Source organism: Hyperolius riggenbachi, chromosome 5, assembly GCF_040937935.1.
Source record: "Hyperolius riggenbachi isolate aHypRig1 chromosome 5, aHypRig1.pri, whole genome shotgun sequence".
Taxonomy (NCBI): Eukaryota; Metazoa; Chordata; class Amphibia; order Anura; family Hyperoliidae; genus Hyperolius; species Hyperolius riggenbachi.
The window spans coordinates 353,499,873-353,526,454 of record NC_090650.1 but is presented as its reverse complement, the minus strand read 5'-3'; the positions used below and the strand labels follow the sequence as shown (position 1 = coordinate 353,526,454).

At 46.7% G+C, this 26,582-nt stretch overlaps 2 protein-coding genes across 3 annotated transcripts in view; one reads left to right on the top strand and one right to left on the bottom strand.

Annotated features, from left to right (window-relative positions):
• Window positions 1-9,688, bottom strand: part of DNAJC5B (DnaJ heat shock protein family (Hsp40) member C5 beta) — a 346,166-nt gene extending 336,478 nt beyond the window's left edge. Inside the window, exons 1-2 of one of the 2 annotated variants that reach the window (XM_068237446.1) lie at window positions 9,493-9,688; window positions 4,476-4,546 (exon numbers count right to left, since the gene is read on the bottom strand). The gene's annotated coding sequence lies outside the window, so the exon portion shown is untranslated. Of the gene's footprint in view, window positions 1-4,475; window positions 4,547-8,661; window positions 8,765-9,492 lie in introns of those variants that run through there. The other variant, XM_068237445.1, reaches the window with a different exon arrangement.
• An 81-nt stretch (window positions 9,689-9,769) lies between these two features.
• The window catches only part of PDE7A (phosphodiesterase 7A), a 137,985-nt gene continuing 121,172 nt past the window's right edge, over window positions 9,770-26,582 (top strand). Inside the window, exon 1 of the mRNA XM_068237443.1 lies at window positions 9,770-11,687. Coding sequence (XP_068093544.1) covers window positions 11,550-11,687 — 138 coding nt within the window. The 5' untranslated portion in view covers window positions 9,770-11,549. The remainder of the gene's footprint in view (window positions 11,688-26,582) is intronic.

Sequence of the window (26,582 nt, the reverse complement as noted above, 5' to 3'; positions counted from 1 at the left end):
TGTTTCCACGAAGAGTATGGCGGAACGCATGGCTCCATTGCGGATAATTTACCCCAGCGCGGGGAGGCCTCCGCCTGCGCTGACGGCGGGGCGACCAACCCCGCGCATGGGGCAGCGGAGACAGTGCAAGACAGTGCTGGTGTGGCTGGGACTGATAGTCCACCAAGGTTCAGAATGTCGCGCGTGCGCGCGGAAAGGCAGAACTTATATGACAGCCAGAAAGGGGTCAGCTGACCCAGGTGGTCAGCTGACTACTCCGCTTCCTCTCATTGGTTCAGCACTTAGGGAGGTGCTGGAGAGGCTTTATGTATATATACTGCTGGCTGTTCAGTTGCTGGTTGTCTGGCGTTGCGATCACAACGTGGTAGCACTCAGACCTGAGTCAGATCCTAAAGTGTGCCGGGACCAGCTGGAGCTGTAATCCTCCACTTAGCTAGATTCTGTTGATAGTCTAAAGTACTAGTTTGATTGTGATTATCTGTTATGACCTTTTCCTTGCCTGACTACTCTTCTGAACTCTGATCCTGTACTTTGCTATTCTGATACTCTGTTGCCGAACCCCGGCTCGCCCTAAGACTCCGCATCTGCCTCCTGATTCTGTACCTCGATATTTCTGATACCCTGTTGCCGAACCTTGCTTGTTTACTAGACCCCGCATCTGCCTTCTGAATCTGTACTGTATCTGTCTGTGTGGTTACGACCTGGTTTGTCCGACCTCGAGAACCGACCTTACTGTTAGAGGCGGTTCCCAGTCCTGATAGTGACACTCCCCCCTGAGTGTCACTCTCGGTTTGTCCTTCCCACTTTCAGCCTGACTCCTCCCTCCGGGAGAGTTCAGGTCTTCGGAAGGAATTTGTGCAGTACTCTTTACTGCTCTGAGGCCTTGTCCTCTAAGTATTACGGTTGCACCAAACACTCCTACTCTACTCAGGTGTCCAGAGGTTAGCTTATATATCTGATTATCGGTGATACTGCAGATCATCAATAATCTGGTATATATCTGTATTCCCAGTGATACTGCAGATCACCGGTAATCAGATCCTCTCTGTGTTACACCGATCGTTACAATCTCTTTTCTAATTTTTAACTTCTCACTTTGCAATGTTTTGATTTTTTTTTCCCCTTTTCGCTAAAGTTCCTCTTTCAGTAAATAGACTGCTTTTAAGCTTGAGACTGCTGTTACAACCCGTGAGCAACAGGCCAAAATAGTAGTTCCCAATATCTATAATTGATTTTAATGCATAGCTTTCCTACAGTATCTCTACTTCCCTAGACACAAAGAATTACAGTCAGATCAGCAAGGTTCAACAGGTTTGGACAGGGATTTGCAGATGAAGGAATTCTTATCTGTCATCAGAAACTGCCAGGCAGAAAATGTATGACGTCTGCTGAAGGCTACAGGAAGACTTGTGCTGATAAATGCTTTCCTTTACTTTCTGAGGAAGTAGTTGTGATCATTAAGCATGAAGGAGAACGCTCATATTCCGCTTCAGCAACTTCCTTTAAGTGTCCAATGGTGTCATTTGAAGTTAAATGCAAGCTTAGTGGTATACTGATTGTCATAATTGTCACTCAACAGAAATATTAGCTTGGCAGCTTTTGTTCATTATTTGGGGTGGCTTATTAACTATCTCACCTTATAACACCCTTTTTTAAAGGGAAATTTAGCCATTCTTAAAAAAATAAAAAAAAAAGCTTAACCCCCAAGTTCAAGTTTTTCATGTGTGGAATATGTCTTAAAGGGAAGATCCACGGAGTACTAAAAAAAAAAAAAATACTACCTGGGGCTTCCTCCAGCCCGTGGCAGGCAAGACGTGCCCTCAACGCCGATCCGAAGGCTCCCGGTCTTCTCCGGTGGCTCACCCGACCTAGCCAGGCCGGCTTCCAGGTCGGGCTCTCGTGCGCTGTCATCGGACGTCCTCCAGGCTGTACTGTGCAGATGCGAGTTTCTAACTGTTCCTGCGCAGCGACAAACAAAGCTCAGAGATAAGGGCTTGCTTTCGCTGTGCTAACACGGTTTGCAACTTGTACCTGCGCAGATCTGAGTTCTGCTAGGGGGAAGCCATGCCTGCTAATACAGAGTTCAGTCCCACTTTAACCAACTTTCAAGGATATTGTTATTTGCCTGCGTATATCTCTGAGGGAGACATTAGACTGCACGCTTCTGGGCAGGGCCGGATTTACCATAAGGCACTGTAGGCACATGCCTACAGGCTCCTGCTTATGAAAAGGCAGCCCATTTCTCTCCCTCCTATGCAGAGGCCTAAGCAGAGTGTTATGAGAACTTACTCACATGTCTCTTGGCATTCCACTGCTGAGATCTCCCTTCAGTTGGGGTCACCTCTGGCTACCTAATACTTGGGGGCACTTCTAGCTACATAACACTGAGTGTACCACTGGTTACCTAATTCTAAGGGGCACCTATGACGAACAAGGAAAGTAAGGAAGTAGTGACAGCTGGGTCAGCCAGTGCACTTGTAGTGAGGTTCTGCGGGGGGTTGTAGGTCCATAGAGGGCGACGTCTAACGTGCCAGGACATCTGTGCCTATAGGCTCCTGTGATGTAAATCCAGGCCTGCTTCTGGGGCAAGGGCCGATGGTAGTCACTGGCTCTTCATGGCGATGGATTTTAGTACTTTATAAATTAAGTAAAAAATATATATAAAGCAAGGTGCCTAGCGAGATATATCAGTATGAAACAGCAGAGATAGTCTCAGATAATCTCCAAATCCTGTTAATCCCCGGCAGTTAGGAATTATAGTAATGAGCTTCTGTGGATGTTCAGAAATGGAGAGTAATAAAGAGTTAAGTGAATCCGCAGAGCTTAGAACATGACTCACAGCACAGGGGAAGAGTAATCAGTAATGCAGATTAGTAGAGGGAGAGACCTCGGGATCTGAAGGGAATATCCCTGTCTGCAAGTCAGCAGCACAAGAAGGTGACACACATCATTTCTAGCTGGGTGAAGGCTTTGCGTTGCTGAGAATTAAAAGGATATGTTCAATCATGACTTTTCAGTTATAGGTGGAGACTGGCATGGCAAGCTGGGATGGCATGATGGCTAAATGGCCGGTTCCCACTTGCGATAGATCTAGACAGATCCGCAACAGAGCGCTAAAGCGGATCCGTCCAGATGAGTCACTTAGTCCGTTGCATCTTTTTGTGCTCCATTGCGGATCCATCGTCGGCACTGCTCGGGTTGCCATTGCCATTAAGCACCACAATACCAATGGGAGCCCCAGCAAAAGCCTATTAAACTGCTAGGACTCCCCATTGGACATGAAATAGACTCCTATTGGTCTGTTATACATCCAATAGGAGCCCCAGCAGTTTAACAGAAATTTGCCGGGGGTTCCCATTTGTACTGTGGTGTGTGTCTGCGATTCCGACAACCACCACAGTAGTGATGGCTAGAACCGCTTGCTCGTGAACAAGCCTTGTGTAGTGGCTGCGGTTCTACTTCCGGGTTAGCAAGGTCCGTCAGTAGTGGGCAGGTGCTGACGTCACGTGGAGGTGACCGTCCTTGATCGGCCAGGAACCCTCTGCATGACATCATGCGCATAGCGCTCCCAGACGTGGACACACAATCAAGGACGTGCATCTCCAGACTCCAGGCCAGCGCCTATGCACTACTGACAGACCTCGCTGACCCGAAGATAGCCCCGAGGTTACTACACAGGGACTGTTTGCCAGCAAATAGTTCTTGCCATAACTACATCACAGATGAAGGCAGAAGATGACAGAAAAAGGTGACAGATGAAGGCAGAAGATGACAGAAAAAGGTGACAGGTGAAGGCAGAAGGTGACATAAAAGACAGAACAAGGTGAGTGAAGACAGAAGAACGGATGCGATAAACAGCCTAGTGGGTATGGGCACCATCCCTTCCCATAGGCTTGCATTGTTTCCATCGGCATCCTTGTCCAAAAAGGTGCAGCAGGTCGGGACTCTGCATTGTGTTTACTGCAACGCTGCAAATAGATCTGTTAAAAATAGCGGAAGCACAAACTATTTTTAACATTGCATCCAGTTTCTTATCTGTTGCCGGGCTCCAGAAAATGTGCCGAACTGGTACATTTTATTTTCAAGTGGGAACTGGCGCTAAAGCAACATGCATACAATTGATAAATGTTGGCTAAAATGATCTTTCATAATCGCTTTGGGTGATAGTTTAGTAGTGATCATTGCAAAGATAAGCTATTGAGTTCACTGCCGAGCAGTCCGTACAGGCCTGTCCAAGGGGAAAGGTAGCAAGGAGCAATAGCAACTAACTGAGTATTACCCAACTTAATGGATAATTGGGTAGTCCTATCACAGGGCGTGGTGACACGCACGCACGCACGCACGCACGCACGCACGCACACACACACACACACACACACATACACACACACACACGGGGGATAACAGTGCTAGATACAAATATAAGCAGTGTGTCTGTGGCATGTGTGTATAGCTCAGCTGATTAGAACTCTTACCTTACAGTGCTGGAATCCCAGGTTTGTATCCCAGACAGGGAATGTCTGCTTGAAATGTTCATGTCCACAATCTAAAAATATACAGAAATAGTGGGATCACTGTATCTCTCCCAAGTAGCACTAGGTTAGGGATGTTTAATTAAAAGACTTGCTGAGGAGCTTGTGTACAAGGAACACTGTGTAAGTACAATCCCCATGAAGGATGCGTTCTAAGTGTTAGCACGCCTGTGAAAAGACCCTTAGCATGTCTAAAGTGCTTTAGGTCGCAGTAAGCTTCGCACGCTAAGTTAGCACCCGCAAAGTTTACCGCTGCACAGTGAGCGTGGAACGCACACTGGGTACACCTATATCATTGCACCGGGTGCACCGTTCTGCGCACACTGCTAACCTTTGCGCGAGATAAGTAAAAGCTGTGGGCGTGCTAACTACTTAGCACTGTAGTTAGCACGCCCAAAGATTTTAAGCGTGCTAACTAACCACGCTTTTGTGAATTGAGGCCAGAGTGTGAGATCATTTAGTTAGGATTAGGGTCGGTCCTGGGCCTGAACCGTCGATCAGGATGTCACATAGTCAGGGGCACCAGCTGGACGCCCCTTGAGCGTTTCACCCAGGCTGCAGCGAGATGTTACTCACCTACCGGCATCCAGAGACAGATCTCCACCAGCTCCTCATCAAGCATCCCATCACCATGGCTACAGGTGTCACTCCTCATGTGACCCACCGGCACATACTGGCATGTCACATGATGGGAAACGATGCGTAGCTTTAGACAAGATGCTGGGTGCACAGCTGATAGGAAGCTTCTAACATTGTAGGCCTACACAATACTGGGGGCAAATCTGGGTACCAATATTAGGGCACATCTGCTACCTATCCTGAGAACGCTACCTTATACTGGGGTACTGGGGGCACATCTGCTATCTATACTGAGTTGGCTACAAAGTTATGTGGGCATTTCTGGCTACCTATACTGGAAGGGACTACCTATTACTATCGGGGGCACATCTGACTCCCTAATACTATTGGGCGGAACAACTGACTATCTAATACTAATATCTAGGGGAATACTTGGCTACCTAACACCTGCCACTACCAAGAACACATTGTTCTCAGTAGTGGTGTTGAATTCTTCAAAGGCAAGAAGGGGTAAAAATTAGGGGGCACCAAAATCTAGTTTCAATCAGGACATTATGTACCCAAAGGCTGGCAGGATAGCTTGGCCCAAATCAGGAACATGTAACACATAGGTTGATAGAGGCATCTCAGCAGTAGTAATGGCTTTGGGATACCTTTCATGAGCAGAAAGTGACTCATTATTGTTAGCAGTTAAAGAACAGCCATGACAAAGTACAATTACAAATGTTAAGCGTGAAGTCTGCCTAGCAGTTACTGGCAGTGGGATTATACTCTCAGAACTAAAATTTCAGTGACTACTCTTAGTTACAACCCCCCCCCCCCCCCCCCCCCAAAAAAAAAAACATTTGAAAGCACTCCCAAGTATTCCGTGCTTGTAAAATTGTTTATTTTCACTGCAGAGAGCAGTAGAAGCTTGCTTATCTCATGTCATCAATTAATCTTATTGTACCTGTGTCTTCACTCTGCCCCCCTCCTTTTCTGCTGAAGTGACTCAGCAGCTGTCTGGGCGATATGTCTATTCAGCAGTGGGAGGCGGGCAGAGTGAAGACAGGTGCACAGGGAGATTATTGCCTTTGCCTATGACAAGAGATCAGCAAGCTTCTACTGCTCTCTAAAATTGCGCAAAAGGTGGATCAGCGCAACACCAGGCCGCCTCCGAATGGCCTCCAATCAGAGATGCGCTGAGCCCCCCCAGGAACTACAAACGCACCTTGAACCCAAACAGAAGCTCTGCATATACACCAAAAGCATGGCTGTTAAGTGGGAGCAGCTGACCAAAAACAAATTAAATTAGTACATGGCAAGGAAATGAGCAGCGCTACTTAAAAACAGACTAGTGCCTACCTGCAAAAGAGTGCAAGCCCCACTTGTGGGGTCGAATACACACCGAGCATACACATGACCTGTCTACCACTGGAGGAGGATGTTGGTTTCCTGTAACAGCTTGCATGCAACCTATTAAGTACTCGTCCCTCCCACTGCGAAGAAGTCGATCCTCCATGGGAGGGGCCTAACACTAACTAAATCCTAACCTATGTATATGCATAGCCTGGGTGCGCTACCAAATAAAATTGAAAAATCGAAAATTGCGCAAAAGGTGGATCAGCGCAACACCAGGCCGCCTCCGAATGGCCTCCAATCAGAGATGCGCTGAGCCCCCCCAGGAACTACTGCTCATTTCCTTGCCATGTACTAATTTAATTTGTTTTTGGTCAGCTGCTCCCACTTAACAGCCATGCTTTTGGTGTATATGCAGAGCTTCTGTTTGGGTTCAAGGTGCGTTTGTAGTTCCTGGGGGGGCTCAGCGCATCTCTGATTGGAGGCCATTCGGAGGCGGCCTGGTGTTGCGCTGATCCACCTTTTGCGCAATTTTCGATTTTTCAATTTTATTTGGTAGCGCACCCAGGCTATGCATATACATAGGTTAGGATTTAGTTAGTGTTAGGCCCCTCCCATGGAGGATCGACTTCTTCGCAGTGGGAGGGACGAGTACTTAATAGGTTGCATGCAAGCTGTTACAGGAAACCAACATCCTCCTCCAGTGGTAGACAGGTCATGTGTATGCTCGGTGTGTATTCGACCCCACAAGTGGGGCTTGCACTCTTTTGCAGGTAGGCACTAGTCTGTTTTTAAGTAGCGCTGCTCATTTCCTTGCCATGTACTAATTTAATTTGTTTTTGGTCAGCTGCTCCCACTTAACAGCCATGCTTTTGGTGTATATGCAGAGCTTCTGTTTGGGTTCAAGGTGCGTTTGTAGTTCCTGGGGGGGCTCAGCGCATCTCTGATTGGAGGCCATTCGGAGGCGGCCTGGTGTTGCGCTGATCCACCTTTTGCGCAATTTTCGATTTTTCAATTTTATTTGGTAGCGCACCCAGGCTATGCATATACATAGGTTAGGATTTAGTTAGTGTTAGGCCCCTCCCATGGAGGATCGACTTCTTCGCAGTGGGAGGGACGAGTACTTAATAGGTTGCATGCAAGCTGTTACAGGAAACCAACATCCTCCTCCAGTGGTAGACAGGTCATGTGTATGCTCAGTGTGTATTCGACCCCACAAGTGGGGCTTGCACTCTTTTGCAGGTAGGCACTAGTCTGTTTTTAAGTAGCGCTGCTCATTTCCTTGCCATCTACTGCTCTCTGCAGTGAAAATAAAGGATTTCCCACTCAAGGAATGTTTTGAAATGTTCTTTTATGCAACTAAGTAGTTAATAAAATTTTAGGTTTGGGAGTATAATCCCACTTTAAAGCACCTTCAGTGTACTTATAGTTAGTGTCAGGCTCCTTTCCCACTAGGTGCTGTCTATTCTGACGGGCCGCACATAGGATGCGATAAGCAAGGTAACATGAAAGTCTGCTGACTTTCATGTTACCCTTCACATTAGTTAATCTCCCTGGCGCTATGATTATTTCTGGATTTTAGAGTCTAATAGCGGTGCAATTTTTTTCACACACTTTTAGACCCTAAAACCAGGGGAAAAAAATCACACCGCCCAGAGATCTGCGGCAGCCCCTGCACTTACTCACCTCCCTGGGATCTAGCGCTACAGTTCTCCCTCTGTCCTTCGGGTGGCGCTGTAACCTTATAGTAAGATCACCGGCTGTTGTCATGACGACAATCTCACCAGAGCCTCCGAGGGCTGGAAGGAGAATGGCTCTGAGTGTCTGGATCCCTAGGAAGGTGAGTTACAAAGCCTGCTGCGCTCTATGCTCTGCATTACCCTCCTGGCTGCTATCACATGTCAGGCTCGGGGTTACCGCTCTGAGCTGCGGATTTCCGGCCTGAGCCTGACTCAGGGTTACCGTTAAGGAGGTTAAAGCATTCCAGAACAATACGTTGTAACGCCTCCGGGAACATTTAATTGCATGACACAAGTGATTAGAACTAGCGCCGCTGATATGTGTCAAAGCGCAACTTCCTGACGTCAGTCTGTGGATTGTAACGTGTACACGAAATCGGGATTCTGCATGCGTTAGCTAGTGGAAAAGGGCCCTCAGGGACACTACCTCTGTACTATAATTCATTCGGATAGAGACAATTGCATTTACTCACCCACTCGGCCACTATATGCCATATAAGGAGGGCAGCACGGTGGTGTAGTGGTCAACACTCTTGCCTTGCAGCACTGGGTCCCTGGTTCATGTTTTCCTTTTGTCTGCATGAGTTTCCTAAGTGACAAGACAATATACTCTGTACAACGCTGCGGAAGATGTCGGCGATATATAAATACTAAATAATAATAATAAGTCCTCACCCCAGTGGAACAGGTAAATCGATTGAATTGGTCAATTGCTCTGGGTGGAAGATATTAATTGATCGGAGGTAGGTCAGGAGTGGAGGCAGATTGATGGCTCATATCGTTGCACTGCATTTTGATGCTCAATATGGACTCTCACCTAGAATGACTATAAGGCCTTGTTCACATTGCGTTCCGTTTGCGTGGCATTTGGTGGTTTTTGACGCATCTTTCTTTTTTGCTTCCCGGCGCTTGGGTGGGCGATTTGGTTTTGTGCTAAGCGGTTTTCTAAATGCTTTTCCCGAGCGTTTTTTTTTTATTCACTCCCTGATGCAAGTCAGGAAGTGAACTCTTTGACCCGGAAAATAATAAATACAATGTATTTATTTTTAAAAACGCGAATGCAATTTATGCACAAAGCAATTTTGTGAGCATTTTGCGTTTCTTCTATACCTTCCATTGAGGCGGAATCGCCTCAAAAATGGTCCACGCACCACTTTGCTGTCCGCCCAGCGCACGACTCGCGCCGATATGAAACTTTCTCATAGCCATTCATTGCACAAGCGTTTGGTGGGCGATTTTAAAAATCGTCCGCATGTAAAAAAAAAAAGCCAAAAACACCTACAGTGTGAATAAAAAGCATTTACCATGGTGGCCGGCTTTTGTACACAGGAAAAGGTGTGGTATTTATTGTGAGGGTGCCAAATAATGTATTTCTAGATTTTCATCGTATGTAGAGTTGAATCCGAAGCAGCAGATAGAGCAGAATTCCATCAGCAGCACACAGCCTCTGATTGCCCTCCTGCAGGTAATGTGAGGTTACTGCTACTCGATTCTCCCGCCTGCTCCGTTGTGTTTTCTCACAGTCACGTGCCGCCATGAGGTCACTGCTGAGCCAGATCACATGACCGTGATGTCATCAAGTGTCCTTTAAGCCCCTGGAATCCGGGCTGGTGGAGCGTGCCGGGGAATGGGCAGCGGCTAGAGGCGTGCGCGGCTCTTTTATTTGGCATTCTTTTAGTTTGCATTGTTTCCGTGGCGTGTGTGCGCGGCATGCGGCAGCCGGGAGAGGGGGAGGCGGAGAGCAGCACCGGCAGAGGGGGATGAGCGGAGAGGGAGGGAGCTGCGAGTGCTGCACACAAAGGCTCCATGGGGCTCATTGATTGACAAGACACGCATAGAGACACGCAGCATCCGAGCGCCCGGGAGGCCCTGCGCTGCCTCAGATCCCGGGGAGGGGAGATGCGGCTGTAACTCCGGCGGAGAAGATGGGATTACTGAGCCTGGCCGGAGGGAGGAGAAGAGCCAGCTGCCCGTCTCTAGCACCGAGCTCACGTCAGTGCCAGCCCCCGGCACGGCCAGGGAGCCCAGGCACTGCCAGCAGGGGCCCCACAGGGCCACACTACCCACTCTGAGGACAGCCCAGACACCTGACTGACGTCCCCCCCCCCCCCCCTCCACACACAGGACTGGCATCAGGGCAGCCTGTCTGTAGCAACCCCCTCCCAACACCAGCATTGGCATCTGCAGGGGCATCCGTGCCCTGTCCATTCATTGTCTGCCTCCAGGATTTCTTTAGCTAGCCCTCTCCTTTACCCACCACATTTGGGTTGGCAGGGGGCTTCAGTGCATTGTCCATTTATTATTTACCTCCATGAATATTCTAGTTAGTCCTTGACTTTACCCACTACACCAGGCCTGGCTGAGGGGCATCTGTGCTCATTCATTGTCTGCCTCTAAGTTTACTGCTAGTAAGCTGCACTACCCACCTCCGTGTTGGCAGAGGGGCATCAAGCCTCAGATCATCTCCCTGGGATATTCTGGAACAGCACTTCTTCCCCACCCCCCACTACTTCCTTCTACTTCAGGACTGGCACCTGCTGGAGCCTCAGTCCTTAGTTCATTCTTCCAGGACTATTTTAGCAGAGCCTATTACATCAGGACTAGCGCTCACTGAAGCTGCAGTCACCATTGTTTATCAAATAATTATTTTTGGCAAACACCACTACTCACCCTTTACCCGGACCACTAGAATAGGGGCATCAGCTTTGATGTTGTTCATTATTTATGTTAAGGATTGTTTCTTTTTATCTTTGCATACTGATTATCAGGCCCAGACTGGCAGCTTAGCATGTATTGAAAGAACTGGGGTGTCTCAGAATAATTGCAGTCTGTCATAACTTTTTAGATGTAATACTTAAAAAAAAAAAAAATCCTATACCCTAGACCTGTTTTGTCCTTGGGTCCCACTACGGTACTAAGCAGCAGTGCCAATAAATAAACATTGTCACTCCGGCAGTCTTGGCATGGTGTGGTCCACCACGCAGACTTGGGTTGTTGTGTTTTATTTGCCAGGGTAGCTTTTTCACTCCCTGTCTGTGCCTGCCGCTCACTCCAAAACAGAAATCTTCCCACCCTCCTGCTGAGTGGCACTTGCTGACCCTTACTGGATTCTGCAGCCTCTACTCCATTGCAGCCCATGTTTACCTAGGATTGCGATGCACGACTGTTTCTGTATTTCAAACTATTGATGGACTGTTGGCAAGAGATGGTATCTTTTCTGGCTACAATGATTTGTACTCCAGTTATTTTATGAGTTGTGCCCCTTTTGATGCAGTCTTTTTGAAGTACACGTGTATGTGTATATATAGCATTATTTTGCTTTCCTATTTCTTGGTGAGTTGCCCCCCTGAGGCAGTGTTCAATGGAAGTATGTTACCAGTTGCCGGTGCTGCCCCTGGACAGGCCGGTGCCCAAACATGTCCTGAGCCGCAGAGGTGCAATCAGCTTCAGCTCAAGTTCTGCACTGTTTGGATGCCCCAACCCAAGGCAGCTTTCACAGGTAGGTGGAAGTTTTGGGAGTTTTTATGTCTGCAAATATTACGACTTTAAAAGGAACCCGAAGTATCAGACCTACGGAAGCTGTCATATTTCCTTTTAAACGCTACCAATTGCCTGGCAGTCCTGCCGATCTTTCTGGTCAGTAGGGTCTAAATCACCCGCCTGAAACAAGCATGCAGCTAATCTTGTCAGATTTCTCAGACATCTGATCTGCATGCTTGTTCAGGTCTATGGCTACAAGTATAAGGGGCTGATGATCAGCAGGACAGCCAGGCAATGTACATTATTTAAAAGAAAATATACGGTACATGTCAGCCTCCTTATCCCTCTCACCTAAAGTTCCCTTTAAAGTTAATAAAAAAAAGTTAACTTGTATAGACTAACCCTATGCAGTATGTGCTTACTATATAATCCGCAGGATGTGACCTACATTGACCTTTCTATTTGCATAGAATTGGACTGATACTAGCAACTGATGCGTTTGACCCATGGAATGCCCAGTCATATGTATTTCATTATCCACATGTCCACTGCAGATTTAGGTTTATGTGAAAGATAAGTGTGTGTATCCCACTCCCCCTTTTTTTTACTTTTTTTATGTTTAGCACTTCGATTAGCATACTGAGTTGTTAGATGAATAAGTGCCATGCAGTTCTGTGCAGCAAAATGGGGGATTGCACTGTATTTTCCACCAATAAAATTATTTCACTTGTACGTTTTGTGTATGTGAACACTTCAATCATTTTATTTAATGGAGTGGGTATTTTAATTGTTTTAGGTATTCTTTGTTTTGAATTTAAAGATGTACCATTACATATTTTTTTTTTTAATGTCTGACACACTAGAGAATTGTTTTTTTTTTTTTTGTGTTTTTTTTTTTTTTTGTTTTTGTGTGCAAGTGCTATTTTGTACTATTTGACTTGAATATATGATGTTTATGCTTGGCAGCACAGTGGGGTAGTGGATAGCACACTACGTCCCTAGTTTAAATCCCAGCCAGGCCACTATAGGCATGGAGTTTGTATGTTCTCCCTGTGTCTGCTTGGGTTTCTTCCGGGCACTTTGGTTTCTTTCCACATCCCAAATACCTACAGATAAGTTAATTGGCTTCCCCCTAAATTATTTGATACATACTATGGTAGGGGATAGATTGTGAGGCCCTCTGAGGGGACAGTTAAGTGACAAGACAATAGACTCTACAGTGCTGTGGAAGATGTCAGCGCTATATAAATACTAAATAATAATAAATATGCTGTATTGGCAACCCTAGTTTTTATTTGTGCGCCTTGTGTTTTCAACTAACTGTATTTTCAGTCCATGTTCTTCAGTTGTCCAACATGTTTTTTTTTATTGCATTACCATGGTTTTGCAAGGTGTGTGTGTGTGTGTGTGTGTGTGTGTGTGTGTGTGTGTGTGTGTGTGTGTTCACACAGTATTTTTGTAGCGATTTGGGAGCGATTCCATTCACACTTGTGCGTTTTTATCGCGATTTCAGCATTGCTGAAAATCGCTAGCGATTTGAAAATTATGTACAATGAAAGTATATGGAAGTTCTCATCTAAGCGATTTGCTGAAATGCAAACTCGTTGCCTGCAGCGTTTTCTGAGCGATTGTGGAGCGATTCTGCAGGCTAAATAGAACTAGAAATCACAAAATGCTAATCGCTGGAAAAATGCTTTCTATACAGTGAAAAAACGCCAGAAAATCGCTTAGTGTTTAGCGATTGTAGGTGTGAATGGGCCCTAAATGTTTGAGAAACAAAATGCAATCGCTCCAAAATCGCTTTCCTGTACAGTGGAAAACACTGTGCAAAATTTCTTGTGGGTGTTTTTTTTTTTTTTTTTTATTTCTATGATTTTGCGATTCCTGGTGTGAATGGGGCCTAAAAGGACCACTATCACGAAAAATGTAAAATTTTAAATGCACATAAACACATTCAAATAAGAAGTACATTTCTTTCAGAGTAAAATAAGCCATAAATGATTTTTTGCTGTCACTTACAGTAGTTAGTAGAAATCTGACATTACTGACAGATTTTGGAGTAGCCCAAGATTTTCAGGGGTTTCTTTATTTTTAAAAGCACTTAGTGAATGGTAGTTGCTCTGTCAAAAAAGTGTGACGTCAGCAGGTAGGCTGGCCAGCATCTTTGTATAAATTCTTTTCAGGTAGCGTCTTTATAAAGAATAAAGGCCATGCTGTGAATCCCCCATGGAGAGATGGATGTGTATTTTAAATTTTAAATTTTTTTTTTTTCGCGATAGTGGTCCTAAAGGGAATGTCCGAGCTGAAAAATAAAAGGATATCTACTTACCCAGGGCTTCCTCCAGCCCCTAGCAGCTGCTATGCCCCTCCCAGCAGCCGGCTCGGGGTCCCCTCCAGTGCAGAGGCCGAGTGGTGTGTAGTGCGCAGGCGCAGAACCACTGCACCTACGCAGTGCACTTCACACCATGTGCGAATGATTGACAGCGGCGCTCGTACAGGCCCAATAGAGGGTGACCTGGCGAGGTTGGTCTCTGGACCGGGAGCCAATGGCTGAGAGCGGAGCTGCGGCGAGGGCCATATCGGCTGATAGGGGCTGGAGGAAGCCCCAGGTAAGTAGATGCCCTTTTATTTTTCAGCGCTGACATTCCCTTTAAGAACACCTGGCGTGGGAGATCTAGAGGCTGCCATATTTATTTCCTTTTAAACAATGCAAATTGCATGGTTGTCTTGCTTGACCCTCTGCCTCTAAAGCAGGCATGGGCAAACTTGGCCCTCCAGCTGTTAAAGTGAACCAGAGATGAAGCATCCTCATGTATTTTACCATATATATCAGTGGGAACATTAGAGAAAACACCTACCGTGCTCTCTGTTTCATTATTTACTGTTCAGATTGCTTCTTAACAGCCCAGATAAAATCCCCGACTGAGCATTCAGTCTGGCTTTGCTATAATGATTCCTGAGCAGAGCCACAAGGGGGCAGGCTTGGGCTTGAAAAGACAGCACAGAAGACAGACTCAGCCATAAAGATTTCTGAACAAAGCCAGACTGAATGCTCAGTCGGGGATTTTATCAGGGCTGATAAGCAATCTGAACAGTAAATAATGAAACAGAGAGCAGGGTAGGTGGTTTCTCTAATGTTCCCACTGATATATATGGTAAAATACATGAGGGTGCTTCATCTCTGGTTCACTTTAAGGAACTACAAATCCCACAATGCATTTGCCTTTATTTATTGTATTTATTAAGCGCCAACATATTACGCAGCGCTGAACATTAATTTAGGTTACAGACATTATTTAGGGGTGACCTACAGCAATATGACAATACAGGAATACAAGAAAACCAGATCACACACCATAGTATGAGTACCAGGTAATGCTTAGTCAGTCACTGGATGGAGCATGGAGATTAGGCAAGTTAGGTTCACTCAGATGCATATCATGGGTTCACAGTAATGGAGGTGCAAGATCAGGTAGGACACAAAAGGAGGAGGACCCTGCCCAAAGGCTTACAATCTAGAGGGGGAGGTAAGGACACGAAAGGTAGGGGACCAGAGTTCAGCTGTAGGTTTAGAGCACTTGTGAGGGGTAGTAGGCCAGAGTGAAAAGGTGAGTTTTGAGGGCTTTCTTGAAGATGTTGAAGGAGGGGGCTGCCCTAATGGGTGGAGGTAGGGAGTTCCATAGCGTTGGAGCAGCTCTTGAGAAGTCCTGGAGGCGTGCATGGGACTGGGTGATGCGGGGGGCGGTTAGGCGAAGTTCATTGGAAGAGCGGAGTGAGCGGCTAGGTGTGTACCTCGAGTAAGATCGGAAATGTAGGTTGGACAGGTTTTGTGGACAGATTTGTAGGTCAGACACAGTATCTTGAATCTGATTCTGGACTGGATAGGAAGCCAGTGGAGGGGATCTGCCGTGGTGGAGCGATGGGAGCAGTGGATAATTCTGACTGCCGCATTCATGATGGACTGCAGTAGGGCTGTTCGGGTCATAGGGAGACCAGACAGCAGGGCATTGCAGTAGTCAAGGCGGGAAATTATGAGGGCATGGATGAGGAGTTTGGTGGTGGCAGAGGTCAGGAAAGGGCGAGTCTTACAGATGTTATGAAGGTGGAAGTTGCAGGACTTTGTGAGGTTTTGGATGTGGGAAGTGAAGGAGAGTGCGGAGTCCAGGGTGACACCCAGACAGCGGGCTTGAGAGGTAGGGCGGATGGTAGTGTGGTTAACAGTGACATGCACATCTGGGAGGATCGTGGATGGCCGGGGTGGGAAGATCATAAATTCCGTTTTGTCTACATTTAGTTTCAGGAACCTAGCGGACATCCAGGAGGAGATGGCAGATAGGCAGGAGGAGATCTTGTCCATGGTAGTGGTGGATATGTCAGGGGTGTGGAGGTAGATCTGGGTGTCATCTGCATACAGATGATAGTTAAAACCCATGGAGGAGATAACCTTGCCAATGGAGGATGTGTATAGGGTGAACAGTAGGGGGCCAAGGACCGAACCTTGGGGGGCTCCCACCGAGAGGTGGTTGGGGGTGGACGAGGACTCATTGAAGGCGGTCGTGAAGGAGCGGTTGGAGAGGTAGGATGAAAGCCAGGACAGGGCGAGATCGTGAATGCCCAAGGACTGGAGGAGTAGGGGATGATCTACTGTGTCAAAAGCTGCTGACAGGTCAAGGAGGAGAATGGAGTATTTACCTTCAGCTTTAGCTAAGGCAAGGTCGTTGACCATTTTGGTGAGAGCAGTTTCGGTTGAGTGGGCAGGCCGAAATCCAGCCTTTGAGTCATGACTGTGGCTGTCAGACTCCTGCAATGCATTGTGGGACTTGTAGTTCCTCAACAGCTGGAGGACCAAGTTTGCCCATGCCTGCGCTAAAGGCTCGTACACATGCCTCGCCCGATAATCAGGTGTGTGTAGCGGCTCCTGACCCCCAATTCACAATCGATCCACCTGACAGATCATTCACCTATGCCCTGTTTTAAAGGGAAGGTTCAAGCAAAATAAAAAAGTTTCACTTACCTGGGGCTTCTACCAGTCCCATGCAGCCATCCTGTGCCCTCGTAGTCACTCACTGCTGCTCCAGTCCCCCGCTGGCAGCTTGCCGCCCCCAGAGGTCGGCGGGCTTTTTACGCAATACTGGTTCAATGCGTAAAAATTTATGCATTGACCCAGTACTGCGTAAAAATGTATGTGTTAATGTTCCTGCACTAGCGGGAATGCGTAAAAATGTACGCAATGCGGCCCGCCGACCTCTGAGGTCGGCAAGCTGCCAGCGGAGGACTGGAGCAGCAGTGAGTGACTACGAGGGCACAGGATGGCTGCATGGGGCTGGTAGAAGCCCCAGGTAAGTGAAACTCATTTTTTAATTTTGCTTGGACCTTCTCTTTAAGGCTGTTTATTCCTGCCAGGGTGTAGATTTCAATTACCGCGCCTCACGGACCCGCAGCTCCTGCCGATCTCTCCCTCGCCTCAGGCCCCTCGCTCTGCTGTCGCTATGGCAGAGCTCTGTGAGCCAGTCAGTCCCATGATCACTGTGAGCCAATCCCACCAGCTCACATTGATGACAGGGTCAGGAGCCAATGAAACCTGCTCCTGACCGGCTCACAGAGCTCTGCCGTCATAGCGATGGGAGAGAGGCGGGTCTGTGTGGCGATTTGTCGGTAAGCCCTGTTTTCTGTTACTTAAGGGGTATATACTCTACAATAAGCTAGAAATTTAGGTTTGATATAGAAAGTAAAACATTGTGGTGCCTTATGCATGGGTCAGATCTTAATTTCTGACATTGTCCTGTAAAACGCAGGTTCTACTGTGACACTTTGCACTACTAAACCCTGTTCCTTCCTATGGCACTATCCTATTAATGTGTCTTCCTGTCAGTGCTGTTGGTGCCCAAAGCGTCTGTCAGCGTCAGTGCAGACAGAGCAGCCTAGCAGGTACCTCCATGTGCTGCTGTGTAGAGTTATGCTGAAATAGTATTGTTAAAGTTAAAGGAGTCATCAGGCTATTTATCCTACCCCCTGATCTATGGATTTTTTTCTTTTACAATACCAGTTGCCTGACTTTCTTGCTGACCCTGTGCCACAGCCCCTCAACAAGCATGCAGATCAGGTGCTCTGACTGAAGTCAGACTGTATTAGCTGCATGCTTGTTTCAGGTCTGTGATTCAGACACTACTGCAGCTAAAGAGGTCAGCAGGACTACCATGCAACTGATATTGTTTAAAAGGAAATCAAGTTTGCTTTCTTAAAACAGAAAGAATTAAGCATCCATATCCCTCTCAGTTAAGGTTCCCTTTAAGAGGGTCAAATATTTGTGTCTACTTCTACATGAAGTCAACTTAACTTGTACTATATATAATTGAATTCGTGTAGCAGGCTTCAATACCTAGGCCCCAGGACCACCTAACCCCAATTAGCGTCAGGTCCTGGAGCCGGCTACTGAAGGTGATGGTGCGCGCGCACATCTCCTCGGGGGGGGGGGGGGGGAGGGACGGAGCTCCTCCACCTCTTTAGTCTCCGAGCGGCTATTGCCGCTCGGGAGACTGTTAGACGGTGTGGTCGCCGTCTATTTACATAGTGCAGCGCTGCGATCAGCAGCAGCGCTGCACTGGGGACAGCCGTGTGACAAAAGCCTATGACAGCCGATCGCATGATTGGCCGGCTGGGGGGGAGGGAGGGGTTTTCTTAAATTTTTTTTTAAAATGATACAAAAAACACACACAAATATTTATTTAAAAAAAAAAAAATAAACAACTGGGGGGCGATCAGACTCCACCAACAGAGAGCTCTGTTGGTGGGGGGAAAAGGGGGGAGGGAATCACTCCTGTGCTGTGCTGTGTTCAGCCCTGCAGCTTGGCCTTAAAGCTGCAGTGGCCATTTTAGTAAAAATTAGTCTGGTCTTTAGGGTGGGTTTAGCACTGTGGTCCTCAAGTGGTTAAAGGAATCGTCGGGGAAAAAAAAAAGTTTCACTTAACTGGGGTTTCTACCAGCCACATGCAACTATCCTGTGCCCTCGTAGTCACTCACTACTGCTCCATTCCCCCTATGCCATCTAGTTTCGTTTTTGCCGACCTCAGGGTCAGCGGGCCGCATTGCGTACATTTTTACGCATTCCCGCTGCTGCAGGAACAATAACGCATACATTTTTATGCATTAATGGTGCAATGCGTAAATTTTTACGCGTTGCATCACTAACTCATAAAAATGTATGCATTCATGTTCCTGCACCAGTGGGAATGCGTAAAAATGTACGCAATGCGGCCCGCCGACCCAGACTACGAGGGCACAGGATGGTTGCATGGGGCTGGTAGAAACCCCAGTTAAAGGGATACTGTAGGGGGGTTGGGGGAAAATGAGTTGAACTTACCCGGAGCTTCTAATGGTCCCCCCGCAGACATCCTGTGCCCACGCAGCCACTCACTGATGCTCCGGCCCCGCCTCCGGTTCACTTCTGGAATTTCTGACTTTAAAGTCAGAAAACCACTGCGCCTGCATTGCCGTGTCCTCACTCCCGCTGAGGTCATCAGGGGTGTACTGCGCAGGCCCAGAATGGTCTGTGACTGCGCAGTACGATTCTGGTGACATCAGGGGAAGCGAGGACACGGCAACACAGGCGCAGTGGTTTTCTGACTTTAAAGTCAGAAATTCCAGAAGTGAACTGGAGGCGGGGCCGGAGCATCAGTGAGTGGCTGCGCGGGCACAGGATGTCTGCGGGGGACCATTAGAATCTCCGGGTAACTTCAACTCATTTTCCCCCGACCCCCCTACAGTATCCCTTTAAGTGAAACTCCCCCCCCCCCCCCCCCCCCCCTTTAGGGCTCTTTCACACTACAGCCCTTTTTAAGCGTTTCAACACAAAGTCGAAACTTTGTGTTGACCAAGGTAAAATGAAAGTCCATAGACTTTCATTATCCTTTCACATCCGACGCTGCGTTTCGATGCGTTGCGGTACGACGCACCCGGGAGCATTTTAACGTCGGGAATCGGCGTTTCCCCCTCCGGTTAATTACTACCGCTGCTACCCGGTGTCGCACCGCAGTATCCCGAAGACGCCGCAGGCTATCAACGCGTGCAGGAGAACGGCTGCTGCACGCGTTTGTAATGTGAAAGAGGCCTAATGCTTTCATGACCTTAGAGTGCTTGTAATGTCCCACAATACTTCGGTAGGATGAACTTATTTCCTTATGCTGCGTACACACTGGCGACTATGGTCGTTTGAAACAGCTAATTAACGATCGTTCCGCCGACAATCGGGGAAAAAACTTTACCCAACGATCATTAACACGAACGACATCGGGAAGATGGAAACATCCAACCTGACGGATCGTATCTACCGACAATCGTTACAAAACTATAGTGTGTACGTACAGACATCGGCCGAGAACGATCGTTACAAGGGCCAATGCGCCTGCGTTGAATTCTGCCCAGCTTCAGTACTTCCTTTGTAGCGCAGCCGTAAAGATTGTTACATTGCTCATTTCAATTAAACTTTGTGTTCAAGTTAACAATCATATATTTGTATCTACTGTAACTCCATGTTAGTGTTTTTTTTTTAATTTTATATAAATATGTACGCAACATTTCCTTCTGATCGTTCTTTTCTGCGAGAACGATCGTTAAAATGTGTATGGTGATCGCTGCATCCCATCGTTGCATTCCAATCTTTCCAATATCGTTCGTCTGGTAACTATCGTTCCTTGCAAACGATATTTATCGCAAGTGTGTACGTAGCATAAGTTTCACTCTTGTTGCGTAAACAGTCTTCATTATATAAAAAAAAAAAAAAAAAAAAAAAATATGTATAAGCCAGGTATAGCAAGTCGTGAAAGGGATGCTATTATTATTATTATTATTATTATTATTAATAACCACTTCAGGATTCTGCGTACGCATAAGCACGCCCCGAATCTGTTTCCATGGAAACGGCCGGTCCATGTCAGTTCACGGAGGGTGTCTCCGTGAACACCCTGCTGCCTCCGATCGCGGCTCGCAGGGTAAGTGTAAACATGCGGGGAACATCTTCCCCGCTGTTTACATACATACGGCGCTGCTGCGCATAAGCCCCGGAAAGGAGATGGGCGATCCCCGGCCTCTGATTGGCCGGGGATTGCCGACATCTGATAGGCTGAAGCCTATCTGAGGCGGCGCAGGACGGAAATCTGTCCTGCGCAAGCCCATAATGAAGAGGGGAGGGAAGGAGGCAGAGGGAGGAATAGCTTTGAGGAGCACCCCTACCCCCCCCCCCCCCCCCCGCTAGGCACAGCAGCGCGGCGGCGATCAGACCCCCCCCCAGCAGGACATCCCCCTAGTGGGGAAAAAAGGGGGGAAGTCTGATCGCCCTGCCTGCTAACTGATCTGTGCTGCGGGCTGAAGAGCCCACCCAGCACAGATTCTCCAAACCACCCGAAACCCGGAAGTGGTTATTATTTTTTTTTTTTTTTAGCTTCAACTCTTCCTTCCAATGTCAGGTCTATATACTTATAAATGCTGCTATGGAGCATGTGGATTGTGGTTTTGCTTTTTTGTGAGATTTGTGTATGTGACTTTGTCATACAGCCCTGCTGTGTAAATAAACAGTCATTTCACATCTTTTCATAACACTCCAATGGTAAATACTAGCAGGCGTTCACGCGTAGGTGTAGCCTGTGATTCGCGATAAAAATGTGACAGAGGTTCTGACCCTTTTCCACCTTTATTAAAACAAAGAAACGTGGACCTTCCACTTTAATAAATTGAGAAATTCAGCAATTGTTTCTCATATTATAGTTGTTTTTTTTACATATAAACACTGCTGCACATTAAATATAAAATCTGGCTAAATTTGGAAATGGGTGTACTTTGTATGTAAGCTATGTGACCATTGTCTTCTGGCACCACTACTGTGATCCACATTAATCAGGCAACAAGAGGACACCTACTCTTCCTGTAATAGTTGACCTCGCAAAGTTCCACACACCCTTGCGTGGTCCCAGGACTAAAGGCATACAGCTGGCTTGTATGGAGTAGAGCACTATAATAGTGCAGCACCCTCGATGTAGAGTCTGCAAACTCCCGCAATCTGTCTTCTCCAAAGCAGGTGTACACAAGCACCCCACTAGCAGGGAAAGGGCTTCGACTTGGCAAACCAGCCACGTTTCACTGGCTGAACACCAACTCATCAGTGACAAGCCAGAAGTAGCCAGCTGATTGCACACAAGCAAAAACTAAAGCAGACAAAGTAAGGTACATGCCCCCACAGGTGGCCATCATGTGCTGATTAAAGCTAGGCAAATAGGCGTACTTACGGCGCACACTAGGGAACAAAAAGCCATATATAATGACCAGTTCAACTCAAAAACAAACCAAAAAATGTGACGCCCCTGTATCAGTTCAGAGATGTGCATGTGGGAGCTTTTGACCAGTCAAGGATCACTTTTTTTAGACCACCTTTTTGTGACTAAGGGCCTGATGCCCTATGCAACGTTGAAGTTTCCATGCATAATTTTACTGTTAAAATTGCCGGGGGAGTACCACCTCTTAATCCATTAGCTCCATGCCCATTACTACGGTAACGCCTGCATTGCTATGGTGATGCCAATGCCATAGCAACATATGTGGTGCTAACGGTTAATGTGTGTTGCTTCATTAGAAACTGTATACATTTTTCTTTGTACAAATATTTGCTTACTATTGAACAACACTCCCAAATAGTACAAGGGGAATATTTAACAAAAACTGGTTTCCAAAGGAAAATGGCCCTATATCTACAGCAAAATATAAAACCTAATCTTTATTTGGTCTGTACTAAAATTAAGTAGACTGGCAACAAATGTCAGTATGCTGCGTTTTCCTCAAATGTTTCCTGCCAGGTGGCATGAAATAGTAGCGGGGTGGCATAATAAAGTAGCCGGGTGGGGCAAGATGAGGATGCAGGGTCGGTGCTTCTGTGCGTAACTTAACTCTGCTTACAGTAGAGGAGGTGGTGAGCTGATGACAGCTGGGTGCTCGCCAAAACTAGCTGGGTGGAGCACCCGGCTAAAAGAGACTGGGGAGAGAACACTGGTATGTGTATGTACATTGCAAATCTGCCTATTGTTTCTGCCCCTCGGGTATAGTATAACTGCTCAATTACTACAATCTTGTTCTTGCACTGTAATGGGTGCAGTGTGGGATAAATGGGAATAGGTTTCCTCATCACAGAAATGCTAAGCTCACTGGGGGTATGAACTCAAACAGGTAGAGCTACAGACAGTAAAGTGCAAGCGCTTTACATAAGTTGCTACCAACTACCATGTATTGCTTATTAGCATAGGACTTCCTCGTGGGTACATATTGTGAGACAACCGTACACAATGCAATGTTAAATTCTCCGCCCACAATCAATAAACTGTCTATTAAAGAGTCAGCTGCTCAAGTCAGGGGCCCATATGCTATTAACTTTTTCTCTTTTTCTACTAGGTGATATTTTCAAAACTAGTCAATTAAATGCCTTTTAAACCACCATCAAGCAAGACAATACTCAAAAGAAGCTCTGTAGTACCTTTTTTTTTAAAAACTACTTTTTTATGCTTTTTCAATTGCAAAGTGCTGAAAAAGGATTTCAAACTGAAGATAAAAAAAATCTCTTAGGCCCCTTTTAAACTTAAAGTGAACCTAAAGCCAATCAAAAAAAATGATATTAACTCACCTGGGGCTTCCCTCAGCCCCCTGCAGCCGATTGGTGCCCTCGCAGCTCCGGTCCGATGCCTCTGGACCCGCCGGCGACGACTTCCGGTTTCGCCGTCACCGGCCGACAGGCATGGGAACGCGAGTGATTGTTCGCGTTCCCAGCCTGTATATCGCCCCCCTATGCTGCTATTGCGGCCTGGAGGTCGCAATAGCGGCATAGGGGGCGATATACAGGCTGGGAACGCGAACAATCACTCGCGTTCCCATGCCTGTCGGCCGGTGACGGCGAAACCGGAAGTCGTCGCCGGCGGGTCCAGAGGCATCGGACCGGAGCTGCGAGGGCACCAATCGGCTGCAGGGGGCTGAGGGAAGCCCCAGGTGAGTTAATATCATTTTTTTTGATTGGCTTTAGGTTCACTTTAACACGTTTTAACTGAAATCCTCTTCCCAATGCACTGCTATGGAAAAAACACGTACTATTGCGTAGCAACGTGCATTAACGCACACTAACGCATACCAACTGATTAAGTGAGCCTTAGGAGAAAACTCTGGAGAAAAGGTTAATTGCATATGGCCCAGTGCCTCTTATGCTGGGAATACACAATGAGATTTTTCAGTCGATTTACTGTCTGATCTTATTTTTGAGCGATTTTCTGATCGTTTTTCCCATCGATTTTCTTTTTTCTTTTAAACTTCCATTCACTTCTATGAGAAATTGATGAGAAAAACGATTGAAAATAAGATCATGCATGTCGGAAATTATCTATCGAACCATCTGCTGAGAAAACGTATGGTGTACTCCCAGCATTATGTCCCTATCATAATCTAAGGGCACGGCGGGTAGCGGCGAATCGGCAGCGATCGTGTACTACACGCAGCTAGCAAAGTGCTAGCTGCGTGTAGAAAAAAAAATTGCGAAAATCGGCCCAGCAGGGCCAGAGCAACCCTCCTGTGCAGGTTACCACGAGCTCAGCTCGGGATAACCGGCATGGAGGTTAAAGAGAACCTGAGGCGGTGTGGTAGAGCAGATCATTTAGTATAATGCTGACATCTTCCACAGCACTGTACAGAGTATATTGTCTTGTTGCCTAACTGTCCCTCAGAGGGGCTCACAATCGAATCCCTGCCATAGTCATGTCTACGTATGTATCGTAGTCTAAGGCCAATTTAAGGGGAAACCAATTAACTTATCTGTATGATTTGAGGATGTGGGAGGAAACCGGAGTGCCCGGAAGAAACCCACATAGACAAAGTGAGAGCATAGAAACTCAGTGCAGATAGCGCCCTGGCTTGTATATGAACCGGGGACCCAGCGCTGCAAGGTGAGTGCTAACCACTATGCCACCGTTCTGCCTGCAATAGTCCACTCCCCCTCCTTTCAGACTTTTTTTTTTTTTTTTTTTTTTATCATCAAGAAGGTGTCACTTACCACTGGGTAAATTGGTAAAAATGGGAATGTCACTAACTGCACCACTTTACAGTGGTACTGCACACATTACACACATTACAGTGTTACAGCCATTGGTTGGTAATGGATGCCTCTAAAACCTTCTCATATCAAAAGTAAGCTATACAATGTATACAGACAGTGATAAGGGGGTTATAAAGCATGCTGGCTGCTGTGGCTTGCTTTGAAAGGCTGAAAGACTCGTGTACAAGTTGACCCCTATACAGTGTTCTCCCCAGGCTCTTTTAGCCAGATGCTCCACCCGGCTAGTTTTGGTGACCACTCGGCTGTCATCGGCTCACCACCTCCTATGCTGAAAGCAGAGTTGCGCACAGAAGCACCGGCCCTGCTTTCTCTGATCTCGCCCCACCCGGCTACTTTTTCATGCCACCCGGCTGGAAAAAAATTCTGGGGAGAGCACAGCTATATTTTAACTTAGTCAGTCAGACCTAAATTTCTAGACGTATGTACTGGATTCTATATAATAAAAGCCCTGTATCGGTGTCCGTGCTTTGTGTCTGGAGAGGCATGTGCGGTATGTGGATGGACTTCGGGGGAGTGAGGGGGGGGGGGGGGGGCGGCGGGCATGTGCGGATGTGTTAGTACGTTGCACGGGCGCCGAGGCCCCCGCACAGGCGGGCCATTTAACTAGTTCATATATAAGAGCACACAAAGGCATGTACTGAAGTGTCTGCATATTGTTCATTTTAATTGGTGTTTCTTTTTATCCTAAAAAAAAAACAAACCCTTGCATGTTGACTGCCTCACCAGTGTGTACAGTTGGTGGAAAGTTGCACAAAAACACTATTTTATGATCATTCTAACCATTTTCTTCATTTGTTAGTATTACCTCCATTCTGTCAGATGTATAGATGAAATGTGAGGGGTAGGGGGGTTCTTACATGCATCATTGTAGGGAAGGAGGATGGTGCTCGGATTTTTTTTTCTTTTTTTCCTTCTCTTACGTAGAAACCTATTTTAATATCCTTTTTATTGTAAATGGGGAAAAAAAGCAAGTGTAGAGCTAGCAGTGTTGGCAGAACTGAAGGCAAACTGTGATAAACACTGCATCCCCCACCCTCTTTCCATGCGTGTTACTTTGTGTCTTTGTTCCGCTATGACTGGGCTGATGCAGCTGATGTCATCAGTACACAATAGGAATTCCAAGGCTTGGGTTCAGCAGAATTTAATCTGTGCTGCAAAGTGGAGACAAATGTATTGAGACAGTCCGGGGATGTACCGGATTCCATCGCTGTGCGAGTACCGGCAGACCTTGCCAGGCTATGTTTTAACCCTAATCTGTGAAACTAAAGAATCATCTAGGAAAATCACTTCAAAAAGCGCTGAGCGTTTGCGATTACGTTAGTGCTTTGTGGTGTGCACTAGCCGTAAGAATGCATGAGGATCACCTGGAGATGGTGGCAGATTGTCTAGCATCTCTGAGATGGATTTTTTTTTTATTTTTCTCGTGTTTTTTTTTTTTTTTTTTTTTTCTTTATCCACAAAATGGGAGCTACTTAGAGAGCCAACCAACTCACATGTACTGTGATCAGGAAAAAATATCACCCAAAACAAGCATGACATATATTGGGCAATAAATGTACTCTGTGTCTACATCGTGTAATTTTGTTGTCACAATCAGGACAGTTGGCATTACACTTACAAAAAGCACATGTGTAAAGATTAAGGCCTGGTTCACACTGGGTGGATCAAAAACTGGTCTGTGTAGAAAATGTGAAATGGATCAGTTTTTATTTGGCACCAGTTTTTGATCCATTCCATAAGTAGCGACGCATCCGTTGCTCTGGAATTATCTCAGCCTCCCTA